At 34.8% G+C, this 25,985-nt stretch overlaps 1 protein-coding gene across 5 annotated transcripts in view; it reads right to left on the minus strand.

The window, feature by feature from the left end:
• Window positions 1-3,530: 3,530 nt before the first annotated feature.
• Window positions 3,531-25,985, minus strand: part of LOC132110452 (cytoplasmic polyadenylation element-binding protein 3-like) — a 32,724-nt gene continuing 10,269 nt past the window's right edge. For 3 of the 5 annotated variants that reach the window (XM_059517071.1, XM_059517067.1, XM_059517070.1), the window contains exons 4-11: window positions 18,277-18,333; window positions 12,123-12,146; window positions 10,368-10,535; window positions 9,167-9,256; window positions 7,315-7,433; window positions 6,970-7,084; window positions 6,701-6,882; window positions 3,531-4,743 (exon numbers count right to left, since the gene is read on the minus strand). In XM_059517071.1, the coding sequence (XP_059373054.1) occupies window positions 4,516-4,743; window positions 6,701-6,882; window positions 6,970-7,084; window positions 7,315-7,433; window positions 9,167-9,256; window positions 10,368-10,535; window positions 12,123-12,146; window positions 18,277-18,333 (983 nt within the window). In that variant the 3' untranslated portion in view covers window positions 3,531-4,515. The remainder of the gene's footprint in view (window positions 4,744-6,700; window positions 6,883-6,969; window positions 7,085-7,314; window positions 7,434-9,166; window positions 9,257-10,367; window positions 10,536-12,122; window positions 12,147-18,276; window positions 18,334-25,985) is intronic. The other 2 variants (XM_059517072.1, XM_059517069.1) reach the window with 1 other exon arrangement.

The following is a 25,985-nucleotide window of genomic DNA, read 5'->3' on the forward strand; positions in this document are numbered from 1 at the left end:
TCATCTGTGTCTGTCAGCGTTTATGAAAAATGTGTGCATGAGCAGCTAAACCAGACAGTTAAGTATTTGTGTCGTGTATAAAGGGTGTACGTATTTCTCTTTAAAAGAGCACATTATTCCATCAAATCAAATAATTCATATATATATATATATATATATATATATATATATATATACTTTTTCATTCAACTCTGCTACATGACACTTAAATTCTTCTTTATAAGTGGATTAGCTGCTCGTGTGTTCCACAATTTTTTATTTTTGTTGCCTATTTTGTAGAATATTGCCATCGTTTTTCACCTGCGATTCATAATTGTTCAATTTTCACATCTTAGTAAAAATAAGCCCTGTTCAAAGTTATTTTAATATTATTTTAGATAAATTGTCCATTTCCTGCAGCAGGTGGTTGGTTAGTTTTCATCGCAGCAGTGAAATTTTACAAGAGAACGAGACTGTACGACACTGTGAAACATTGTCATCTTTTGCACAATTACATTTAATAAGATTTGTGGTTTAGTACAGAAAAGGGAAAAATCATGAAGTTGGGAAAAGCTTGTAAGCATTCGCAGCACTGCGCTTATTTGATCCAAAAAATCCTGTAATCACAGTTTTACTGCAAAATTAGACAAGCAGATGTCGAACTTAACGATCTCAAAGCCTTGCGAAGATGGAACCAGATGTGAAATATGAAATTAAACGTTTAACTGCATTGGGGAAAAGTTGATTTTTAATCATTTTTAAAAATGACAAATGGAGCTAAAAGTGTGGTGGAAGAGAAAAACTATTAGTCTTTTTTTTTTTTTTTTTGTAAAAGTGTCACTAAACATCTAACTATACAGCACAGTTTATCAAAGGATTTAAATGGTACCAAATTAATATAGGAAAAGCTTAAGACAAAGATGGTTTGAAAGAAAATTAGGTATGTCTTAAATTAATCGTAAGTCAAGGGAATTTTTATATTTGTGTTTCAGCAGTGCTTGAGAGTCTGTTACCATTACTACATGAAATCTACAACACTACACTCTGCTCATAAATAAAATGCATTCTGGGAAATATATCAGTTTAATACCATACAGTCTGTGTGTGACCATGAAAGCGGAGCTGCAGCGCATCAGCAGTTATCAGAACTCATGATTATATCCGTCTTGACTGGGTTTCACCACAACAACCTCACATTTGCTCCATTCTGCCATCATTTTTATTGACCATTCATTGTTACATTTTAATCACATTATATTACTAAGCAGGATTGCTGTTAATTTTCATGTGCATTTTCCCCCTAGTTACTGATGTAAGCAACAAGCTTTGCATTTAAAAAATCTAGACATTTTAGTAACAATATTACAAAGTTTTTACCTTCAAAAAAAAAAAAGTTTAAGAATTAATTCATAATTTATTCCACATAAAAATACAAAATAATAATAACGACATTGACCAGATATGAAAATCTCACCCAGAAATAGCTAACATTAATGGTTGAGGAATAAGTGTTTAAAGAAAACACAAATAAAAAAATAATGGAAAATTTAAATTCTTGTATTTTCTTTTTTTTTTTTTTTGTCTCAAAAAAATAATGAAAAAAATTCTCAGTACAAAGGCTACATTACTACTGGAAGGTACTAGCACGTAGAGTAAAATACACAGTAAAAAATGATTTTAGTGAATCAATGCTCGCAATGAAAATAAATCTGCAACAAAGATTTATGCCCTTTTTCTGTTCTTTTTTTCTTATTTTTTTTTTTACAAACAGTATTGCACATTACAACAACAACAACAACAAAAAAAAATCGAGGTTCTCAGCCTTTAAAAAAGGGACTAATTCAAGTCTTGGGTGAGTAGAAGGCCACCACATCAATGAATAATCTGGGACTTTCTATCAAGTTAAAGTTGAAACTTTTAATATTTTTTTCAGCCTCCATCTTGCCAAAAATCATAAAAAGAATTTAATCTTCCCTAAATGATATAAGGTTAACAAATCGGGGCATGTGCGTTTTAAAAAACAAAAGGGAACATCATTTTAAGAAAACATAAAAATATAACGAACAGAAGATTTCACAACTCTGGTCAGCATAGTAAAGGTCTGATGGTAAATATATCAAAACGTAAGTAGTATGTTCAGTTGACCCTATAGAATATATATATTATTTTTTTAATAATAGTAATAAGATCAGATGTTTGTTTGTGGAACACTATGATGTTGCAGCCGCTGTACTTCAGCTTCCTACAGTATTAAAATAATAATACTCATAACTCCTTCAGTTGTTTTTGTTTTTAATTTTTTTTTCCAAAAATAAAATTAAAAGCAAATAAGCATGCCAAAAAAATAAAATTAAGCATCTGTTAATTTTTTTCCTCTAGCAGAATTAAATATATATATATATATATAGCCTTTATTTGAATAAACTTAGAAAATATCAATCTCTCTCTTCTTATATTTCAAAATTGAGGTATTGCAAAAGATTATGTCATTCAGAAAGCACAATTATTTTTCTATAAAAAAAAAACGCTGACTGTTCAACCATCCAGATAGAAAAAGGAGTGCATAACAAATATTATCTACTACACAGAAGAAACAAACAGAAAAATCAGGGCAGGGAAAGACCATCACAAACACACCCAGAATCAGGGTTACCCACAATCCTCTCTTTCTCCATCGGTACAAAAGTAGTGTTTGCATTTGTCGTTTTTGGTGCCAACCTAACGTTGACCGTTTTCGACTCTCGGATAAGCAGCCAAGACGCGTTTCTTCGCGTTCCTCTCCACCATCTCTCAACTTAGTTTCAGAATGTCCACCGTCGACATGATTCTACTTCAAGATTTTCTGGATAATCTGGATAGAAATGCTGCAGCTACACGAGGTACTTCCGCCCGCCGTATCTCAGAGTTACGTTAGTGATTTAGAGCCAGTGTTCGCTTCCTCTCCCAGAGTCATCGCGCGGACACAGTATTGTGAATCGTCGGCGTGCAGCGTAGTGTAATTGGTCATTTCGAGTCGTACAGCTCTTTGGTACTGATGCGACGCGTGTCGTGGGCTAACTAGCAGAAGTGGAGAGAAGGGACCATTTGTTTCACAGGACGTTCCATGTCAGACATCAATAACAGTTAAAGCGAATCACAGTTCTAGGCGTCGTCTAAATGAACTACATGGTGTATAAAAATTGCTAAATTCTATGAACAATCACTGCAATAGAAAAAAAAAATACTTCAGTTGTTAAAGACATTTTTGCCAGAAGATCCTACAATTACAAACTTGTTATTGTAGCTTGTGTGCGATTGTGAGCTGCGAGTTTCCACAACCAAAAAAAAAATATATATATATATATATATATATATATATAAAAACTAATTGTTTTTCCCTCCCTCAAAACTGTGAGGGAAAAAAAGTCCAAATTGTAACAGAATTCTGACATTTTCTCTCACAACTCTTGACTTTTTTTTTCACGATATAAACTCACAATTGCTAAAAATAAGATAATACAAATAAATTAAAAATAAATTAAAAATCTAAAAAAAAAGGTAATTGCAGCATTTTATCTCACAATTCTGACTTTTTCCTTTCTCAACTGAACTCAAAAACGTTTTACCCCTCACAATTCTGAGTTTATCTTTCACAATTTGGACTTTCCTCCCCCTCGCAAGACTTTTTTTTTTTGTATTCTGTGGTGGAAATAAGCATCCATAGTGCTCCATATCGCTCGTCCATCGTGGGGGAGATGAAAGTGAGAGTTGATTTTACAGCATGCATCGCAGACTCATTAGCTGTTTGCAGACACAGACCTTTCGGAGCACTCGTTCGCTTGAATAAAGTTTGACCGTATGGACTCATACCATAGATTTAGCAGCAAAAGCTATTATGCAGCATGTAGATAATACTAAAAAACTCGTAAAAAATTAAGCCTAAAAAACTGAAGCGAACAGAAAGAGCTGCATGCATGCAGGTATTACTATTCATTTCAACATGGAGAGCATATGGTGTTTTACTTTAATAACTTGTGTTATTTTTTTTTTTTTTAACAGCTCACTTAAACAAGATTTTCTTAATTAATTAATTTTACCTATGGTAACTTTTTTTTGTCCTCATGTAGGGGAGAATTTCCTACCACTCGGTTTTCACAATAAGTGCATGCTCTTTTAAAAAGTCGGACACCCAAAATGTATTATCTGTGTGTATATAGATAAATAGTAACTAAAAATTTATCCTTTTTGTAACTGTACTGTACATATTATATATGTAGTCTCACACTGCCTAAAATGTTACCTATATGGAGCACTAAACCGATCAAACAAAGCATGAGAGAATTAATGCACAACATCCTGATAAGCGTTAACATCGACTGTTTGTGCCAAAGTGCAACGTTTGAGTATGCAGACTCAAAATTCATATTTTCCTAAGTGTTTGTAAGCAGAGAATATAGTGGACAGAGATATCATGATATTTGTTTTCTAAGAACAAAAGATGAGAGGGGAGATCCGTGTGTGGTTTGGTGGGTGGAGAGGGTGATGTGCCGCTTGCCATCAGCTCCAGTGGAAGGACACATGCCGAGGTCGATCTCCGCCTTCCTTCACCAGAGGTTTGTGGAACTCGCGGCCGGCGCGTGAGTGGATGCTCGCCCAGCAGTACTCACAGTAATACTGCAGACAGGTGACGTTGGCACAGAAAAAAGGGGCGAATTTTCCTCCACAGCGAGCGCCCTGACATTCATCACACATCTGATCGTCCAGCACGTATGGTTTCACCTCCACCTGCAGACACGGACAGAGAGAGAAACTCAAAGCTACACTCTTCCTTGGTTTATGTGGGGTCAGTTTTTTGTTTTAATCTTTAAAGTGCCCCTATTATGGATTTTACCTTTCATGCAGTGTGTAACACAGCTTTAAGTGAATGAAAACATCCTGCAAAATTTGAAATCTGAAAGTGCACCGTGTATAAAGTTACTGTCTCTTTAAAAAAAAAAAAAAGAGTCGACACTGAATCATTGAACCCATTTCCATGTTGATATCAACATGAAACATTAGCATATTGCACGCCCACTTGTTTTTTTTTTTCACTTTGTCTGAATGAAAATGCAAATTCAATCTTTGCCACTAGATGCCACTTTTGGAGGTAAAAATATCGGTTCCCCTGGTAACGCTGTACACAAAGCAGCACTGCACTCACAAACGCTGCTTTATCAGGCATTATAGGTGAGATGAGATGAAAATGAGACCAATCACCGCAGATTAGCATTTTAATTTAAATATGAATCATTAAATGAATAGTTTGGGAGTCATTGAGCAAGAAAGGTAAAAATAAATAAATATTATATCTAAAACAATAAGACTGTTTTTGACCTTGCATGCATGTCAACCTGTTGTTGGGGACTCCCAAAACCAAAATATGAACCTTTCATTACCCATAATAGGGGCACTTTATATGTTTTGCATGAAATTGATCAACAGTGACAGTACAGACATTTATAATGTTACAAAAGATTTCGATTTCAAATATATGCTGTACATTTTAACCTTGTTATCACAAATATACAAAAGGTTCAAACACTCACTGATGCTCCAGAAGGAAAAAACAAAGCTTTAAGAGCCAGGGGTGTAAACCTTTGAACAGAATGAAGATTTGTACAATTTTCTTATTTTGTCTAAATATCTTATATACGAGTCCCTCAGTGTGAAATTCTGACCACAACTGTATATATTTACACACACACTCACAGACAGAGCATCTAGTTTTAGTCCAGTGACCATCAGCTATTTACTTCTAAATAACATTCCCAAAACAGTCCAGTAAGTCCAGTGTGTACATATGTGCACAAGAATAGCACGGAGTTATAATTAACAAACGCCACGTCTGAGACTTCAAATGGCTGTCAGGCCTCCAGAAGCTCATGGTCATGTTGATTACACACAGTCTGCTCTGGGGTTTCCACGGTCTGTATTGTTGGCCGTATGGAAACAGCCTGCAGGAAAACCACGGAACAGAAACTGCCACTATGCAATCACATCTAGAATTACAGTTATAAAAGTACAGTATAAACCTCTTTATACTGGGCCTCGTCTAGTCAATACAGCATTTATAGCATTCTGCACATTTTTTTAAGTTTGTAAAGAACAACTGTTCTTCAGTGCATCTCATGCAAACTGTCTGGTAAACCCTGGCTGTGTTTTAGAAAGGTCAGATTTCAAAAGAGGCAAGTTCAAATAGTTTCAAGTAAAATGTCATATTATAAAATTAATTTGATAAAGTTGAGTGCATTAGGAGCAGTGTTCTTTTAATATTATTGAGATACTATTAAAGTGTTTAAAATCAATCTTTTGAATTTGTTTTCATTGTAATTTTAGTTAAAGGTTTAGTAATTGTGTTGGTAATTTGTATTATTCTTTTTTTAAATATCCATTCATTTTTATTTCAGTTTTAGTTATTTTAGTACATGAACCTAAACTAAATGAAAATGAGAAATGTTGCCCCCCCCCAAAAAGAAAAGAAATCAGTTAACAATAAAGAATAAATACAATTTAAAATGTAAACATTTTACTTGAAGCATTATTTTATTTTAAGTTACCCAGATGTTTTATTTTCTATTTAATGGTTTTAGTTTAATAACCCTGAAGGATCATTAAACGACTCCGTCCCTGATGGATTCATGAAAAGTGAAAAGAGGCTGATTCTGCGGTGTGTGTAATGACAGATATTTGAGAGCTCACTCACTCGTTTGTCAATGTCATTATGCTGCAGCTGGACAAATCTGGCACTGATGGCAGCGATGTAGCTCTGCTGATTGGAGAAGGCCACTCGGCCCGCACCTTTAGGGTACTTGAGTTCAGGATCAGTGTCAATGCCGGCGTAACACACACCTCCATACAGTCTGTCCATGATCATAGCCAGCTCCACTAAACACACACCGAGGAGAAGCACGGCGTTATACAGAATATGATTCCATTAATGACATAGTGACACCCTGCACAAGAGAAATTCACCTGCTCGTAGAGGTCGTGGAACGCCTCCCACAAAAATGGTCTTGCGTGGGTCAAGAGGCTGAGATCCATCCATCACGAAATCACTGTCACTCAGGTTCCACGGGCGAATCTGGACCTGTGAACGAAAAACTGTTCATCTCTAGAAGAAATTCAATCCAAGACGCTTGTTTAAAGACCTAGCAGTAGGCCCAAACTAGATTTCTGTGAATTTGTTCATCTCAGATCTACCCTGTAAATTGTATTTGTTTATTACATATTTAGCATAATTTAAAAGTCTGATCTCTGAACAGTGCTTCTGTATAGACAGGGTGTTAATCCATATTTCTGTGGCAGCGCTTCACTCACTGGTTTATCTTTAATAGTGGGGCTCGAGACACACAGGTAGAGCTTCCCGTCCTCCTCGATGCAGGCGTCAATGAGGGCCTGGACTGAGCTCTCCTCCTGGAAGAGCAGGAAAGCGTAACCTGCAGAAGGAAGAGCATGAGAGATGAGATAGTCTCTGGCTTCACAGAGTCAGATTGCAGCCAAGACCAGAAGCGCTCTGACTAAGAGTCACAGGAAGAACAAAAACCACTGCTGATGACAGAGACTGAAATGAGTCTGCATGTGGAGGAATAAAACCAACCAGCATGAAACTGACTAGTCTAAGAATGAATAACTGATGATCAGAACAGTAAGATCAAACAATCTGAGACTCAATCTCATACACACACACCCCACAGAATTGATCAATTAAGTCCTGACTGAACACTTGCCACTGTTTTTGTGTGTGTGTGTGTGTATGTGAAAAGATCTCTTAACACTAGCTTGCTCTATTCTTTTTTTATTCTATCAGTTTTCTTTGTTTTTTTTTTATTATTATTTAAAATCCCATGCTACGTGTACTGTGTTAAGCTAACTGAGACTTGTTATAGCACTTATATATCATTGCTCTTTTTGTTGTTTTTGATTGCTTCCACTGTCCTCATCTGTAAGTCGCTTTGGATAAAAGCGTCTGCTAAATGACTAAATGTTTTTCACATTACAGCTACCACTGACATAAATATTACAGTCACAAATATTTGGATTCAGATTGAATTATTCTACTCAATTGGAGATCATGATGAATAATAGTTTAAATATAATTTAAATATATTTTATATTAAATATATTTTAAATGTTAACATATATTTTATTATTATTGATAATAATAGATACATAAACCATATAAAATACATAAATATAATTAAAATATATAAAAAAATATTTACTACTACTGTTATTTTTATTAATAAACAACAACAATATATTTTCCCATTTCATCCTAAATGACCTACCGTGTTTTACTATAATAAGACCAACCATTTTAATGCTTGAAAACAAAAAATCATCATCAGAGAACTAAGCCTTTAGTATTGATTAATTCCTGCACGCACCAGCAGGGGCTAACTGGACCCTGTTAACCAGCTAAACCTTATCTTCACGTCCATCCTACTTGCTGAACAGAAGGAGCTCTTAAATACATCTCAGCGTTAGTGAGAAGCATATAACAGCACTACAAGAAAGCATTTCATTTAACCCTTTGTAAAGGGCTTAGAGCCTCAGCGCTGACCTCAGTATTGCCTACTGTGAGTCATGATGCTTTACACAACACTAGATGGAAAAATGACCAGCATCTTCCATTCACTCAGTCTGGATCAGTGTTTCATATGAGCTGGAAGAACAATCTGCAAACAACAGTTGCACACACGACTACAGGAGTCCAAATATATAAATATAAGGAAGGATATAGGATCAGTGACATGGTATGAGAAGTGTACCCTTCCAAAAAAACTCTGTCACCTCTATCCAGGTGCTCACACAAACACAATGTATGTGCGTGGTGACATGCAGTAGGTTTCTCCCTCTGGGTGTGTATCTGTAAGTACTTGTCTGTGTGCATCTGTTCAAGCCACAGCTATGAACACCTGGAGGCACTCTGGAGAGATCGAGACCAATCTGAGACACAGCACAACAGTTTCCTGACACGCTGAGACTCAACACTGACCAGCATCCACACTGTAGACTCACCCCAGTTGCATGCTGACTACAAACGCTCTCTGACGTAATACTTTCTCTATTTTCACTCAAATGAAAGAGGTGACACGGGGAATCTGAATTGTGCAACATCTGCAGCTGTATTGAAGTGCAGCAGGAGAGATGACGTCAGTGTCATTACCTTTAGGGGGAAAATAGGATTTGCTTTCTGCTTTATGAGGCCAGTCCACCACCAGGTGACCGTAGCGACGGAAACTGTTGGTGATCTCATCTGTAGAAAAATTGGAAAGTATTTAGGCTAAAATATAGATTTCAAACATTGTAAAAAAAAGCAAGAAATCCCTGCATCCCTCTCTAAATAACAATGCTGTAGAATCGAATTCTTTAAAATGCAATTCATTTGTATGAATATCAAAAATCTTTAGTCATTCGCATGGTGTTTTTCTGTGGCCAAAAGTGAATAACCCACAGTCTATATAATATTCTAGTCTGAAGATATAATTTGGGTCAGAGTTAAATTTATGGAATTATTATTATTTTATATGCCATTTTTGGCAACCAGGAGAAAAAACATGTCTAAATGATTATATTCCCACAAACCGTCATAAAATTTTTATAATTTCTTTTTTTTTATCCCTTTATTTATTTGACATTTTTAACAACTACAGAACATACCCCAATATTTATTCAAAGCAACGAACAGATTTGTGTTATTGTACTATTATTTACATACTATTATAGTTTATTTTTATACTTCTCATTTAAATTTTTGTACATTTTTTGCTCTGGTCATTTATGTTTTTAGTTTTAGTTTCTTCAATATATAATATTTTTGTCATTGTATTGCTTCAATTTAAACTTGAACAAAAATGTTGCCTTGAAAACTACCTAAACTAAGTTCACCTAGTATTTATATATTCATTTATTTCATCTTTATTTCAATTAACAGAAATGTTTTAAGAATTTTTGATTTAGTTTTAGTTAAAGGGACCGTTACCTAAAAATGCAACATGTCTCATTTACTCACCCTCAAGAAGATATTTTGAAGAACCTAACAGAGTTGCTGGTAGCCTCTGACTTCTATAGAATTCAATAGTATTTTTTTCCCACATTATTGAAGTCAATGGCTACCGGCAACTGTTTGCTTCCCAACATCAGAAGAAAGAAATTGACGGTGAGTAATGATGGTAAAAGAGAGGTGAACTCTCTCAACAATAATAAACATGAAACAAACATAGCAGCTCTAAAATCATTGTGTATATCATTTTCGATTTATGATACTGTACCTTTAACACACATGATATTTATTAAATATCAATATTAATTAACATACTGTCCCCTCCAGACTCCAGCTCAGCCCTGAGGCTTGTGTGTATATGTACCTTCATCGATGTCAGGTGGCAGTCCACCGACAAACACCTTTCTGGAGAAGCGCTCCATCCTCTCTCCGTTCTGACAGCGGGTGGGGGAGCTCAGGCCAGGGGGCAGCGACTGATCTCCATGACCGTCGTCCAGGAAGCCGTCCTCAAAAGGAAACAGTGAAGAGCGACCTGCAACAGGAAGTAAAGTCAACAAATAAAAGAAAAAGGGAAAAGGAGGAATCACACAGGAAATGAGATGAAAGAAAAAGAAATCCAGAGGAGAGAAACAGATTAGTGGAGAAGAAATGAAAGAAAACCAAAGAAAAAAAAACACTTCATTTCTACACCAATTTATTTAAATTTACTGAAATTTTTAATATTATTCTAATATAATATACTAATTTTGAAAAGTTTGGTACTTTTTTTCATGGTTGTATAAGAAGTTTGTTATGGTCGGCAAGGCTGGTTTTTTTTTTCATAAATACCGTTAAATCTGTGATATTGTAAATAATTTTAAATACGTTTTCTATATTCCTGTGATGATACTGATTTGAAAAATTTCTTATCATTATTGCAAACAGCATTTTAATATAAATTGTATTGTCTCATTGCTGAATAAAAATATTAGTTTCTAAAAAAAAGAAAAAACCTTTTCAAAGGTAGTATGTTATATATAAAAATAGTACCACTTCCAAACTACAGAAAGGTAGAATATACATATATTTTGAAATTCTATTTCATATTACTATATATATTTTTTTTCTTCATTTTAATTAATTAGATATTACATGAAACTGGTTTGTTCCAAAGTTAAATGAAACAATGAAGCTTTCCTAAGATAACATTTAATCAGCCATAAAAATAAAAATCTCCACTAATTACACAAACAACAGTCCGTTTTTTTATTTTCATACTCATTTGTCAAGTGTTAACCTGAAGACATGTATATATATAAAAAAGGATGTAATCCATACAGTATGATCAGGTAGGCATTAATATCCAAAGCATCATAAAACAAGGCACATTTTCATATAACAATATAAAAAAATAAAAAAAGTACAGTGATCAGAAGACCCTTAGACATAAACAGTTATATCCCTTTTCCATTGTTGTTTCTAGTTTTGAGAACATATTTAACCCTGCACAATAATTTAATTAAATGCCATAATGCTCTCTTAATTGACAATAATAAACCCACATACATGATTGTAATGTAAATCAATGTATTTTAGACAGGTGGGTAGTGACGAAAATAGAAACTAAAGGCATGGTGTTACACTGGTGACTTTCAGATAGCTTTGATGATTGTAGATCCTGTACGCTAGTGGTTCATGATGGAAAAGGGGTATGAGAGGGTACTAGAGCGAAAGCCACAACCTGTGAAGTGTATAACCCTCTGACACAGAACTAGATGACAGAATTAGTCCAACACTTGAAATGAGAAATGCAGCAAGCCCATTAACTACAAACATTCAGGGTATGTCAACTATCTAAATAGTATTTTACCATCCATTGACTATTTTATTAAGCAATCAATGGCTAAATGGCTATATATGCAATAACATTAAAGGAAACAGCATTTCAATTATTAGCAGAAAACAACGGCGAAATGAACATGAATTAATGCAATCACTGCACAAATGAAGCAGATATTATGATATTATGACACCCCCCACCGCCCACGTCCCAGTGACCCTCATAGACAACAAAGATTTCAGCCCGAGCAAAAGCCCCATCATTTGTGCGAGCACAAACATAAAGAAGGTGACAGGTTACCTCTTCTGCGACCATAGCTCCTGGCTGTTCGAGAGCAGAGAGACGGGTGAAGAGAGAGAGAAAGAGGGACATGACAGAGGAGACGGACAGAAAGAAGAGGGAGAGAGACAGACAGGGTCTTTTCAAGCTTGTTTTCACTTGTCGTTGAATATGAAACACTTCTTAATGCAATATTAGTATGCACTGCCGCAAGAGATCATGGTCATGGTTTTTCTATATTTAGTTTCTCTCTCAGGTGAACAGAATCGTCCTGTTCAAGTTACAGTTAGTTAAACTGTTGACGTGTTTATTGCTAGCTAATGAAAAAACACAGTCCAACAAATCCAGATGGCACAAAGATCTGAAGGAAATTTTATTGGCAAAAAATTGTTTTTACACTTTTTTTGTGTGTGTGTTAAAAATAGTTGTACAAAATGTTAAATGTTATAAAATTATCAAATTAAAAATAATTTATATTTTTATTTTTCTATATGTTAAATAACCATTTTCTTTTTTAATATATTTAAAAATGTTATTTATTTGTGTAATGGTAGAGTTGAATTTTCAGCTGCTGTTATTCCACTCTTCAGTGAAACATAACAGTTATAATATTTAGGTTAAATATATTCATGGAAACTGCGGAAACAAACTTTCTTTGAGTAATTCTTTGATTACTTAAAAAAAAGTTAGAAATTTAATGCATCTTTGCAGAATTATATTAACTTATATAAAAAAGTTTTAATTTCTTTAAAAAAAAAAATAGGTATTTATTTATTTGTTGCATTACACTGTTTACTTTTCTAAAAATAAATAAATAAATAAATAAAACTAACAATATCCTGAAGGGTCCTGTAGTAGTCGGGTCTTAAAAGCGAGAACTGCTCTAAATGCATGACATTTTCACTGTCTCAGTCTCACTTTTTGGGTTTTCATTAAAACTGCCTGTAGTCCCTGTGTACATAGAGACGTCTAACCGGGGTGTCAGGGGCTCTCATACCCCTAGCAACAAAGAAAAGGAGAAAGCTACTGTGTCTGGACTCTGGAGTGAGTCACCACACACCCCGAGAGACGGACCGGTATTTGTTCCTCAGTGGCAGTTGAGAAGTGACACTAGAGCAGCAAGAAATAAGAACATTACAGTGACACAGCAGTTTCTGTTTCTGGAAAGAATAACCACCGTCACATTTAAGAGTGAGAAACCACAACTGATGGAAGTCCCTCGGGCTGATTCTTATTACAAGTCACAGCATATCACACACATCCTTGACACACTGGGACAAAGAACAAGAACACGGAGTCTGACAAACTCTGTTCTCTAAACATGGTGTGAAATGAACCTCAGCCAGACATTTTTTGCTGCAAATCAACTTGCGCTGCTCACGTCTACCATAAAGATGTGAGGGTGGTGTTCATCTGAGGCTTGACTACGTGTTCTTGCACTAGATAGAAGTCTTAAGCGTGTCTAACTGTTATTCAGTGTCTCACAACAGGACTGACATGTTTTTAAGAGGCTGTGTTGAGATAAAAACAGTTTAAACTTTTGACATACAGGACAGCATGTCAATGTCAGTTTGAAAACACGGACCGATCAGCTAAATCTGCGGCAGGGTAAACATATTTACATATAGACAAGAATGAAGCCACTGAAGTGGAAAGAAAAGACATCAATGTATGTGTTTGATTCATTTTTTGCAATTTAGCTAACTAGGACACTAATCAAAGTGATTCACTTACAAATTCACTTTTAAAGCCAATGTAAATACAAATTGGGTTCATTTTCAGGCCACTAAAATTTGTTGCTGCACACTTTGCAAATATAAATAAACTATGGTTTTTATTATAACATTTTTGTTAACTGTATTAAAGCTGAAAACACTTAATAAACAATAAACATGAATAAAACTAATTTTAGCTAGTTGCCAAGGTAAAATTTATAATGTTCTTTGAGTTTAAATGAAGCACTAAAATTATGTAAATACAAAAAAATAAAACCGAACTAAAACTGGAATAAAAATAAATTAAATCTAAATGGTAATACAAAAGCACCTAAAATTACTAAAATTGTAACTAAAACAAATTTTTTTATTTGATTATTTACATTTAGATATATACATAGAAAAAAAAAAAAAAGAAAAAAAAAAAATATATATATATATATATATATATATATATGTTTTAAATATCTATAATATAATATTATAATGTATATGTAATATTTTTATATCTAAATATTTCATGTAAAAATAACACATTTTTATATAAATATATTTGAATATAATAATTAAACCTAAAATGTAATTATAAAAAATATATGAAGAAATATAATTATAGAATTTTTCTTATATATTTGCATAAGATTATACAATATAATATAATGATCTTCCAATAAAAATGTGGCTGGTGGTCAAAAAAAGTGAAATCATATAAAATCACTGAAAGATATACATTTTACAATTCAAAGACTTATCAACCTTCAGTCTGAACTTTAAAGGGGAGCTCATACAAACAGACATGGAAACTATTCTCCCAGTTAAACTGTCCAAATTAGAGGTTTTAAGGGTGGTCACGGGCCCTGCCAGCTCCTTCCTGTGCTGCTTTTGACAAACAGCATCCATAAACCACTCGAATGACACGCCAGACCTCAAACATCCCGCTCGAAGCTTTTCAGTGGTACCTACAGCCAGAGCTGGGTAGATTACTTACAAATTGTAATCCGTTACAGACTCCAAATTACATGACAAAAACTGTAGTCGTTAATGTAACCCATTACATCACACATTTTAGGTAATATAATCAGACTACTTTTTGATTACTTTTGACCTAAAATGTTTATCACATTAATTTAAATAGTATAATCTTGTACCATATTGATATAAAATACAAAAAGTAAGAAAATATATTCCATTTGTTCCACATGAAGTGCATTAGAGCTGTAATCAGCCCTTGAAAGTTAGGCCCGACATGACCAGAGCCCGACAGATTTCAGTCCGAGCACGACAAGTACATTTTGATTGAAAGCTTTTTAAAAGCCCGAACCCGTTCACAGCCCAACATTATTCAAATGTGCGTACACACACAGCTCTTTTGCCTTTTGTCAAGAATGAGTCATTTATACATTTTAAAATAATTTATTCATGATCTAAGTGGCATGTTATAGGCCACTTGGAAGTTGGAACAAAGAAATAAAATAAGTCCTCTGTAACATCGTAACATCTCAGCACTCTAAATAGGCATAGGCATACACTTAGCCTATAAATAGTCCAAAGCGCCAATAAAAATGAGTCCTTCATAACAAATTAAATTAAGATAAATTCTAAATTAAGATAACAAAATTAAGATAAAGGTAAAAAAGATAAAAATTACTGAATCCACTGTAGATGGTTTCAGATCATTTCTGCGCTCACTGATGGTGCGTCCAGCAATATAACCCACTGGCTCATTATTCTCATTATAATCATGGTTAAAACTTTTCCACACCTCAGACTTTGCTTTAGTTGCTGGTGCAACCAAAACGTAATTGCCAGAGGCAAGCCTCTGTTTCACCCCCTCAGAATCCATTTTCGCATCTTTCTCTCGCTAATCGAAACGCATCACATGACCGCTCATTAACCGCACAAGTCCGAGCCCGTCCCGAGCCCGTGTAAAAGGATATGAATTAAGCACGAACCCGACTGAACCCGTCGGGTCCCATTGGGTCCCGTAAGGTTCGGGCAAAAATTTTCAGCTCTAAAGTGCAAATCCGAATAATGTCAAATTGAAATTTGGGATGCATGATATATTGGCCACCATATCGATATCAGCCGATAAATGTTAATTTTTCTGTTATTGTTATCGAACCAATAATAGAATTTGGCTGATATCTTAGAGCCAATAAATAATGCATTATTTCCTGCAGAGACACTTCAGATGCACACTGTTCACCATGATGGTTTTTTATTGCTTGAAATATCATTGGAAACACTTTGAAAAGGAAAATACAGTGAACTGCAACATGTGCAGGGCAAGTCTGTCATATTATAATGAGATTATTAGCTACTGTAAAATAATGTTACTGAATTTTTTTTCGCACGTGTTTTAGCATGTTGTTAAGAGCGCATCCACAACGGATCCACAAGACTAGCACAGTTAAGTTCGCTTGTGCTTTTACAGTTTTTGTGAAATTGTACGTTGTAATATTAGGTTTATTTTATGAATATAAATCAGATTTTTCTCATATAGAATGCGTTTGGTTAAGCTATGAGGGTTAATAGAGTGCTTCAGTTTGCTGGTGATTATCTTTGGCTCAGAGCACGCTGCTCAAACAGCAACTTACAACATTAATATTTATGATTGAGATTGTCATATTTATATAACATTATAATGAGAACACTATTATAATAAAACAATGAATTCTTTCGGTTTGGTTTCCGTGTTCAATGATTTATCGGCCAACATATCGGTCATCAGCTTTCACATTTAAGGAATTATCGGTTATCGGCCAAAATTTTAATATCGGTGCACCCCATATGAAATCAATCAATCAAAATAAAACAGAAAAATGAAATGAAAAATTAAATATTTTATTTGTTGACCTGCACATCATGTGACCCTTAACCAACATCAGAGTTAAATGTGTTTTCCAATGTGTTTCTTAAAATTAATTATCAAGGGGACTTCAAGTTTGGGAATTCCTGCATGACATGTAAATAAGAAATTATGTAGATTTATGCATTTGAATGTGTTTGAATAGACAAAAGACTTGCAAAGACACAGAAATAAATGGTTAAATAACTTATTATTAAAATGTGTTCATCAGTAGTTGATGGAATGTTGAAACACTTCTTAAACCGGAGATGATTTTTGAAAATCCAGTGGCCAAATGCTGACTAATGACTGCTCATTGTGTGAAAATCCACAAAACTGAAATACTTTCTGAATATGTATATATGCGGTAGGCTATTTAAAAGATGAAAAAGAGGAATGAGGGAGAATCAATAAATGATGAATAAATTATTGCTATTGTGTAAATACTATGTAATCATGTAATCATTTAAAAAGTAACTGTAGTCTGATTACTAGCATTTTTAAATGTAATATAATTAATTACAAGTACTTCGTTTTTGGAATTTGATTACATAATCCAGATTACATGTAATTAGTTACTGTACCCAGGTCTGCCTATAGTAGATACACAGATACCTACTACAACCATCAAGCTAATGAGCACGATTAGCTCTAGTCATCACTTTCATGTTGGTTTCTCCCAACCATACGCCACTCGCTGAGGTGGGCCGTGTGTGTATAAGCTTTCAAAGCAGCTAATCATAGCAGGAGAGACGCTCATGTGTGCACCACCGAAGGAAACAGAGGGTCAGCACATTGCAAGACAATAATAAAAGACTGAAATAGGTTTTGCATATGGGAAATTATAAGGGAAATATGTCAATATTAACACAATTTAATTACAGTTCATTTAATTATAATTAACTGTGCAAGTATACACTAACACTACCATTCAAAAGTTTGGAATCAGTAAAACATTTGTATTATTTTTTTATCAGCAAGGATGCATCAAATAGTATAATGGTACAAAATTTTCATCAAAAATATTAAGCAGCACAAACGTTTTCAACTTCGTTAATAATAAGTAATGTTTCTTGAGCAGCAAATCAATTTATTAGAATGATTTCTGAAGGATTATGTGACACTGAAGACTGGAGTAATGATGCTGAAAATTCGGCTTTGATCACAGAAACAAAATATATTCAAATAGAAAACTGTTAATAATATTGTAATTCTGCTGTTTTACTGTATTTATGAGTCTTAATGAGTATAAGAGACCTTGTTCTAATAGCTCAGTGGTAGAGCATTGCGTTAGCAGCGCAAAAGGTTGTGGTTTTGATTCCCAGGGAACACATGTTAGGTAAAAAATGTTAGCCTGAATGCACCGTAAGTTGCTTTGGATGAAAGTGTCTGCTAAATGCATAAATTTAATTTAATATGAATAATCTTACAGAACCCAAACTTTTAAACTGTAGTGTATTTAGAGGTGTTTGGCTCAGCATATTAAAATAATAGGGAATATAAAAACAAGATATATTTGCCGTCTTAGAAATCCTACACTTTATTCATCTGAAGAAAAAAAAGCATGTGTTCATCAGCATTAAAAAGATGAAAAAGAGAGAAATATACTCACAGTTCAGTGGTAATATATGTTCAGCTACTGGATGGTGAAAGTTAAGACCCATGCGACCTATAAAGAGATGACAAAAACAAACCATGAGATTTACAACCCTTGTAATAAAAGACACTTAATATTAGAGTTTAATCAAGCAGCAACCTCCCCCTCTCTCTCGTGAAGCCAATAAGTATGTGACTAAAACTGCAATTCATATTCTGGCCTCTAGAGGCTCCAAAAGGTAGTCAATCCCATAGACTCCCCATGTTAAAATTATGGAAGCATATGGGTAGCAATATTCAATTTGGGATGTAATATGCAAAATGACAATGCATTTCTGTAATTACATTTACATTTTCCAATACATTTGTGCAATGTTTGGTGCAAAATGAAAATGAAAATTAAATTACATAATTTTCATTTGCTATTTCATACCCCAGTTTTAATATGTAAAATGAATACTAATTTTAACGCTTTATAAGTTGCAAAATTAAAATTAAAATGTATTACAGAAATGATTAGATATGTATACCGTGTTCAAGCAAAAACTGTGGCAAAATGATCATTTAAATGCTATTTTTCTTAAATGCATTAACACTCACAGTCAAGACACTTACGATTGCATTTTCATTCAATGTCCCGCAATGAATGTAGCAAAATTCAATGTGCACATTGAAAATGCATTCCGAGCTGATCACGTGTCCGCCCCCTCCCGCCATGTCAATCACTGCGTGAACAAGGCAGGGCTTGCAGAAGGTCAGAAGAGGATTCAAGTGAGAGAACATGGACAAGACAGTTGGTCCGTGTACATTTTGATCATTTCGGTTTATGGCTTCAATATTTCATTCGCACTTGTGGGCAGAGCTGAAACGCTGCTTTCATCTGATTGGTCGAATCGCTCCACCTTCAGCTCGGTCTTTTCATTCTTTCAGGCAGAATAAGAGTCAGTACGAGTGAGACACTGTAATGTCTGAAACCACCGCTCACTGTTAATTAGCATAATATTTGAATCAGATGTAGCTGGGCATATAATTCGTGCTGCTGAGACCTGCAAATTATTTCTAGGTTGTAGTATTGTATGAATATTGTCCCACTGATAAATACAGTGCAAATAGTTCTCTCTCTTTGGATAAAAGTGAAGTGGAAATAAAAATCAATAATAGACTGAACAGTTCCATGTCTGTAACATTTACCACTCTCATCTTTTAAGTCATAAGGCTCTAGGTATGTGTGTGTAACATTAATAAATAATTGTAAAAATTAATATAGTTACATTTCTGAAATAAAAATAGTAAAATTAGCTCTATGCTGCTCAGTGCTCCTGTAACCTAGCCCAGAGCGCCCTCTCGCGGCTGTAGACGGTAATGTTTTCTCTTGGTTCTGAATAAATGCGACTTATAGTCCAGTGTGACTTATATATGTTTTTTTCCTCGTCATGACGTATTTTTGGACTGATGCAACTTATACCGAAAAATACGGGTAACATTAACATTATTATTATTATTTATTATGAGAGTAATTGACAGACTAGAACTTTAAAGTTTCACAAAATTCAGCTCAGATCTTCAGACTCGTCTGACTCGTGTTGCTGTATAACTGGCCAGACTTACCTTCCCGAAAAATCCTATTTAATTTTATTTCAGAAATGTAACTATATTTATTTCCACTTCACTGTTATCCGAGGAGACAGAACTATTTGCACTGTTTTTATCAGTGGGACAATATTTATAGAATACTATAACCTAGAAATAATTTAACAGGGTCTCTTGCAAGTCGCAGCAGCACAAATTATGTGCCCAGCTACATCTGATTCAAATATTATGCTAATTAGCAGTGAGTGTAGTTTCAGACATTACAGTGCTTCACTCGCACTGACTCTTATTCTGCCTGAAAGATTGAAAAGACAGAGCTGAAGGTGGCGCGATTTGACCAATCAGATGAAAGCAGCGTTTCAGCTCCGCCCACAAGTGTGAATGAAATATTGAAGCCATAAACCGAAATGATCAAAACGTACACGGGCCAACTGTCTTGTCCATGTTCTCTGACTTGAATCCTCTTCTTGAGATTTGAGTCTATGACCTTCTGCAAGCCCCGCCTTGTTCACGCAGTGATTGACATGGCGGGAGGGGGCGGACACGTGATCGGCTCTGAATGCATTTTCAATGTGCACATTGAATTTTGCTACATTCATTGCGGGACATTGAATGAAAATGCAATCGTAAGTGTCTTGACTGTGAGTGTTAATGCATTTAAGAAAAATAGCATTTAAATGATCATTTTGCCACAGTTTTTGCTTGAACATGTTATACATATCTAATCATTTCTGTAATACATTTTCATTTTAATTTTGCAACTTATAAAGCGTTAAAATTAGTATTCATTTTACATATTAAAACTGGGGTATAAAATGGCAAATGAAAATTATGTAATTTAATTTTCATTTTCATTTTGCACCAAACGTTGCACAAATGTATTGGAAAATGTAAATGTATATACAGAAATGCATTGTCATTTTACATATTGCATTGTCATTTTGCATATTAAATCCAAAATTGAATATTGCTACCCATATGCTTCCATATAAAATGCCCAACTTTACAGCAGAAGAAACAGCCTGGTACAAAAAATTATTTGGTCTATATAGCTAATTTTGCCCTTCATGACAACTGTGAGGGGGGTGAATTTTTTTTTATAACTCATCCGTTTAAATTATATTAAGCCTTAAAGTTCTACATAATTTAGGGCGTGGCCATTTAAGGGACAGGCTGTGCCCACTTTAAGCTTCAAAAACGCTCTTCAGACAACTACAGGTGAAGTCATGGACACTACAGTACATACATGTTTTTATAAAGTCTATGAGATTAATCCACCAAACAGACATAAACATCAGATGTAAGGCCTTTTTTTAACCCATAAAATAACCAGTTTTAAAAAATATATATTCTTAACCAGTTCTCCTGGAAGATATAATTTGCATGCAGGTTGTCTGTGAAAACGAAAACGAAAATGAAAACAGTGAAATAAAAGAGGAATTAAAATGACAAGTAAAATTTACATTTAAATTTGAATTGTGTCACTATTATTGCGTGAGCGTTAATAAAGAGCTTTGTTAAAACTGTATGTGTAGTTTCTTTTTCACGTTTGGCTTTTCATTTTAATATTGGCAGTCTTGCCTCCAGACTCCATTGAAAATGAAATGTGAAATCACCAATTGCATTTTATTTTTCAATTTGACAGGTATGTCACCGTGAAAATGAAATCATTTAATTTCATTCTCAATTTTGTCACATATTTTGCGTACAGTTTTCTTTAATGAAATCTTTAATCTGGTTTTAATTTTAATTTTAATCATTTCATTTATTTATTTAAATTTGGCAGAAAATGCCTTCCATACTAATGTACCAGCATTGCCAGTTTTGGTTACAAATGACAGCAATGCTACAGTGGGCTTCCAGTGAATACTGTGAGCAAGCCTCGACAGGATCTTACGCAAATTCTGAACCGTCAGCACACAGAGAATCGCAGAGATGCTCTGGTTTAACCAGCACTTTAACTAATGCCATAAGAAATTTGCGCAGTGGTACAGGTATTAGCTCTGTGAGATTGCAAGATGAACAGGGCACATGCTTCCCAACTTGAAAGTGTTGTTCAGATTAGACTACTGGGCTATATATAATGTCTCTGGTGAGAACTAGCAGCTGTGCTGAGAGCACATCCTTCACATTTGGACTATTTTCTCAGTAATTCAAATCAGAGCAGCTCAACCGTCACCACATCCATCAGCATATGTGCCAATGATAGCCAAAGCACACTAATAAAATGGTAATCATAAGTCATTAACACCTTTGAAGTGCCCCATGATTCATCTCATCAACAGCACTGTGCCCTTTAAAGGAAACCTATGCTTCAAATATTTAGTCATTTGAATTAAATGTCACTGCTCAGTCATTTTGAACAAACAATACTCACATACAATAAACACAAATCTGTTACTAGTCAGTCTCTTACACTTGTTTTCCAACCAATATAACTGAAGGTCATAAAAACAAGATTGCATGTACATTAACACATTGGGAAAAATGCGTTTACTCAAAGTGACTTGAGTGTGGTGACGTATGAAGCACAGCTCAAACAGAAATCATTTCTAGACCAAGCAGTGAATTCATGTGACCAATTCTGAAATTTTTCGTCCTCAAGAGATTTCTATTGAAATGACTAGATTTCACCTGTGACATTTTGCAAAACAGCGGTAAATGTGCATTCAACATATACATTTTATTTGTATTTTATGCATTGCTACACAAAGTTGAATTTACCCTGAGAAACAAAAATCGATATACGTTTAGATTTTTTCAGAGAAATCATCTTGAACCTAAGCGCATGTTTTATGTTTTGTTTTCATTCATTTTGGCATAAAACTCACTACATTTTCTTGTATTTAATGATAGTTTTTCATCTTGTTTTGAAGATATTTTGAATTTCATTGTAACTCAAGACACTTTGTAACTCAAGGCATTTGGTTTAAACACTGGAGACATTGTGGGAGTGAATTTGCATGAGCAAATTCGAGGTCAAGCAGATAAAGGGAGACACTTCTTGAAATTTAAACAAAAAAAAGCTATAACCTTACTGTAATTCAATTTTGCACTTCTTGTGAAATATTGCAGTGATGCACGTAAATATTTCAGAGTGACTGTAATTCTGAGGCTGGTTTCACCTGTTTCAGACAGCTGGAAAAGAGTCAGTGGTGAATAAGTTCCTCTCCAGCACGTCTCTAACTGACTGACATTCTTCTGACCCAACAGTGACAATGTACAGACTGAGTATCTCTGCTGGTTTGAACATTACCATCCTGTAAAATATAAAACCAGCTTAAAACAGAAGCTGAATCATGGTCCAAGCTGGTTTACGAGGTTCACTAGATACCTACCAGCTGGTTATCTTGGTAAAGGGCCTAACTAGGTCTTAAAGTGGTCATGCTGGTTGAGAACATTAGCTGTTTTTTACATGTTCTAGATGGTCTACAAGCACAACCAGGTAATGGCATTCTAGCTAGTCAATCACATAAAAATATTTAGACCATCTAATGACCTGTTAGAAACCAGTTACCATGCTACCAGCTAACACCTTAAGATGGTTTTAGCTGGATTATTCACATACTACAGCTCACATTCAAGATGAACATCGGTATTCTTTCGACAGGGAAGAGACACCTCAAAGACAGAGCCGAACATGTTCCCCTGACATTTCCTCACAGGGGTCTATGGTTATGCAAATCATGCATTTTCCTTTCCCCTCTCATTGTTTGATCAGGCCTAAACTCTGGAAGCAAATGTCAGCGTCTTTCCTTCCGCATGAAAGAGGGCGACTTTCTAGTCCTGTTATGACAGATCCACATAAGCCATCTTTTCCCCCGACACAGCAGCTTAAAATAAAGGTTAGAATACAACATCTGAGGACTTGGAGCTTCAGAAACAGGGCACAATTATAAAATGGCTTGAAACCTGTGCCTCAAACCCTGTGGAATATACGTTAAACCTTAAACCTAATTAGAAGAATATTCGATCTGACAATGGTTTTAGTAAGCCTATTGACGAAATGATGCAATTTGGTAAATCTGATTTCATATTTTTCCTGAAAATAGGTAAATTGAACTACAGTGTTTATATTAAAACCCAGAAATTTCAATGGCACATTTCTTCCATTACTGTTGTTTAGTAACACATTTTCTGAAAACAGGTCAGTTAAAAATAGGTATGTTCTATGCAATTGTTTTGACAGAGAGAAACAAGATATATTTCAAGTTTCAACATTATTTATAATTTGTCATACAGACATTCCTCTTTATATTCAATAAGCATCTGCTGCTGCATGCTAAGGGACCTACCTTTGTTTTTTGACCATTGAAAATGGGTAAAATCCAACAATTCGCACACTGATCCCCATATCTCTGGGATTGAACCATAATGCATTTCGAAGAAATTGTATTTAAAAGCCATCAGTACAAGCTTTTGCAGTGGAAAATCAGACTGAGACTGTAATGTCCTTGAAATTGAGCAACACTCTCATCAACATTCACCCACCTTGAGCTTCACATGGCCAATCTAACAGGGTGGCTTTAAGGAAAGACAAACAATGTTAAACTATTAATAGAAAAAAAACCCTACAGTGAAATGCTTTGCAGTGAGAACTTTTACGAAACAGATTTTTCACCCAAAAATGAACATTCACCCATACAATTTTTAACAATGTGTCAGTGTTAAGGTTTTTATTAAATTTGACTTTGAATTAACTCTATAAATACTGGTTAGTTTTCTTTCCTAAAAAAGAGACCGACTGTATTAATTGCATACAAATATATAAAAAAAAAAGTTAAATTAGCCAAAATGAAATTTTTACATCCATCAGCAGCCCTGTTTGATACAAATGTATCAAACCAATACTAATAATTTAAGCAAACTGAAAAAAGCCTTCAGCATGAAGGCTGAGCTTTTATTGTTCATACACAATCTCAAATAGGAGTGACAGTTTGTAAAATGAGACAATTTGGCTTGCGCTCTATGCACATATTATCCTGGGCCTTCAATATGGGACGAGTTCAACCATGACCCATGAGACACTTTCATCAATGTCAACGCTCAAATCACACCAGCCTAGGCTCGACAAACATCTTAGCTACCATCTCAACTTAGGCCTAGAGGGTCAAAATGAGCTCTGACTAAACCCAGCAGACCTCCGCGTCCCAGATCACACGTCACCCTGTCAAACGTTTCCTAGTTCTCACTGTAATGAGAGGAACCGGTTTGCGCAGATGTGAAGAAACATTATCCTCAAATACATTCCTCTCATCAGCTAGCTCAGTCTGATCATTATGGCTGAGTTATGGAGCATAATGAAATCAGTCTGCAGTTGAATCCAAGCTGTGACTTTGGAAGATATTTAAAAACCTATGATATGTAGGAAACAACTGATTTGGTTCAAACCTTTGGTCGCAGTTACACAAGACAGATCATGTGAGAGGTCCAAAAGAAATCTGTGTGCGTGTACTTGCACAAAGGCATCTTTGTGAGGGTGTGTGTTTGTGTCAATGTTGGGACCTCAGAAAGCACGAGAGGCCGTGCTCGGATGCAGATTACTCTGCATTTCAAAACAACATTTTCTTCACATTTAACTGGATTAATGTGGATTCAGAAGTGTGAACAGACTCAAAACACCTCAGAAGACCCTTTGAACTGAAGACCTGAGGACGTCTAGAGCAAAACTAAGAAAATTATCCACTTCAGCTGTAGCCTAGATGGAGACAAGCTTAAATGAGTAGTTCAGCCAAAAATTCTAATGCTGTTAGCAGAAGATAAGTTTTTAATTTTTTTTGTTTTGTTCATACAATGTAAGTCAGTGAAGTCCAGTTTGTTCGTTCATAGTCATACAGTATGAAAAAAGTCATACAGTTTCGGAACAACATTAAGGAAAGGACACAATGACAGAATTGTAATTTTGGAGTGAACTATTACTCATTTATCTTCTTTAAAGGAGCTATATCATTGTTCTTAAGTCACATAATTCATCTTTGTCATAAGGTCTACTTAAAAAGATCAATAAAGTTTTGTGTGCCAAAAATAGTCATGATTTTGTTTTTCATGACCATTTTCCTCCCACAAGTATTTTTTGCCTCTGTGCCTTTAAGACTTATTTCTAAACACCTTCACATGTGAAACGAGGGGGCTTGC

Source organism: Carassius carassius, chromosome 30 (genome assembly GCF_963082965.1).
Source record: "Carassius carassius chromosome 30, fCarCar2.1, whole genome shotgun sequence".
NCBI lineage: Eukaryota > Metazoa > Chordata > Actinopteri > Cypriniformes > Cyprinidae > Carassius > Carassius carassius.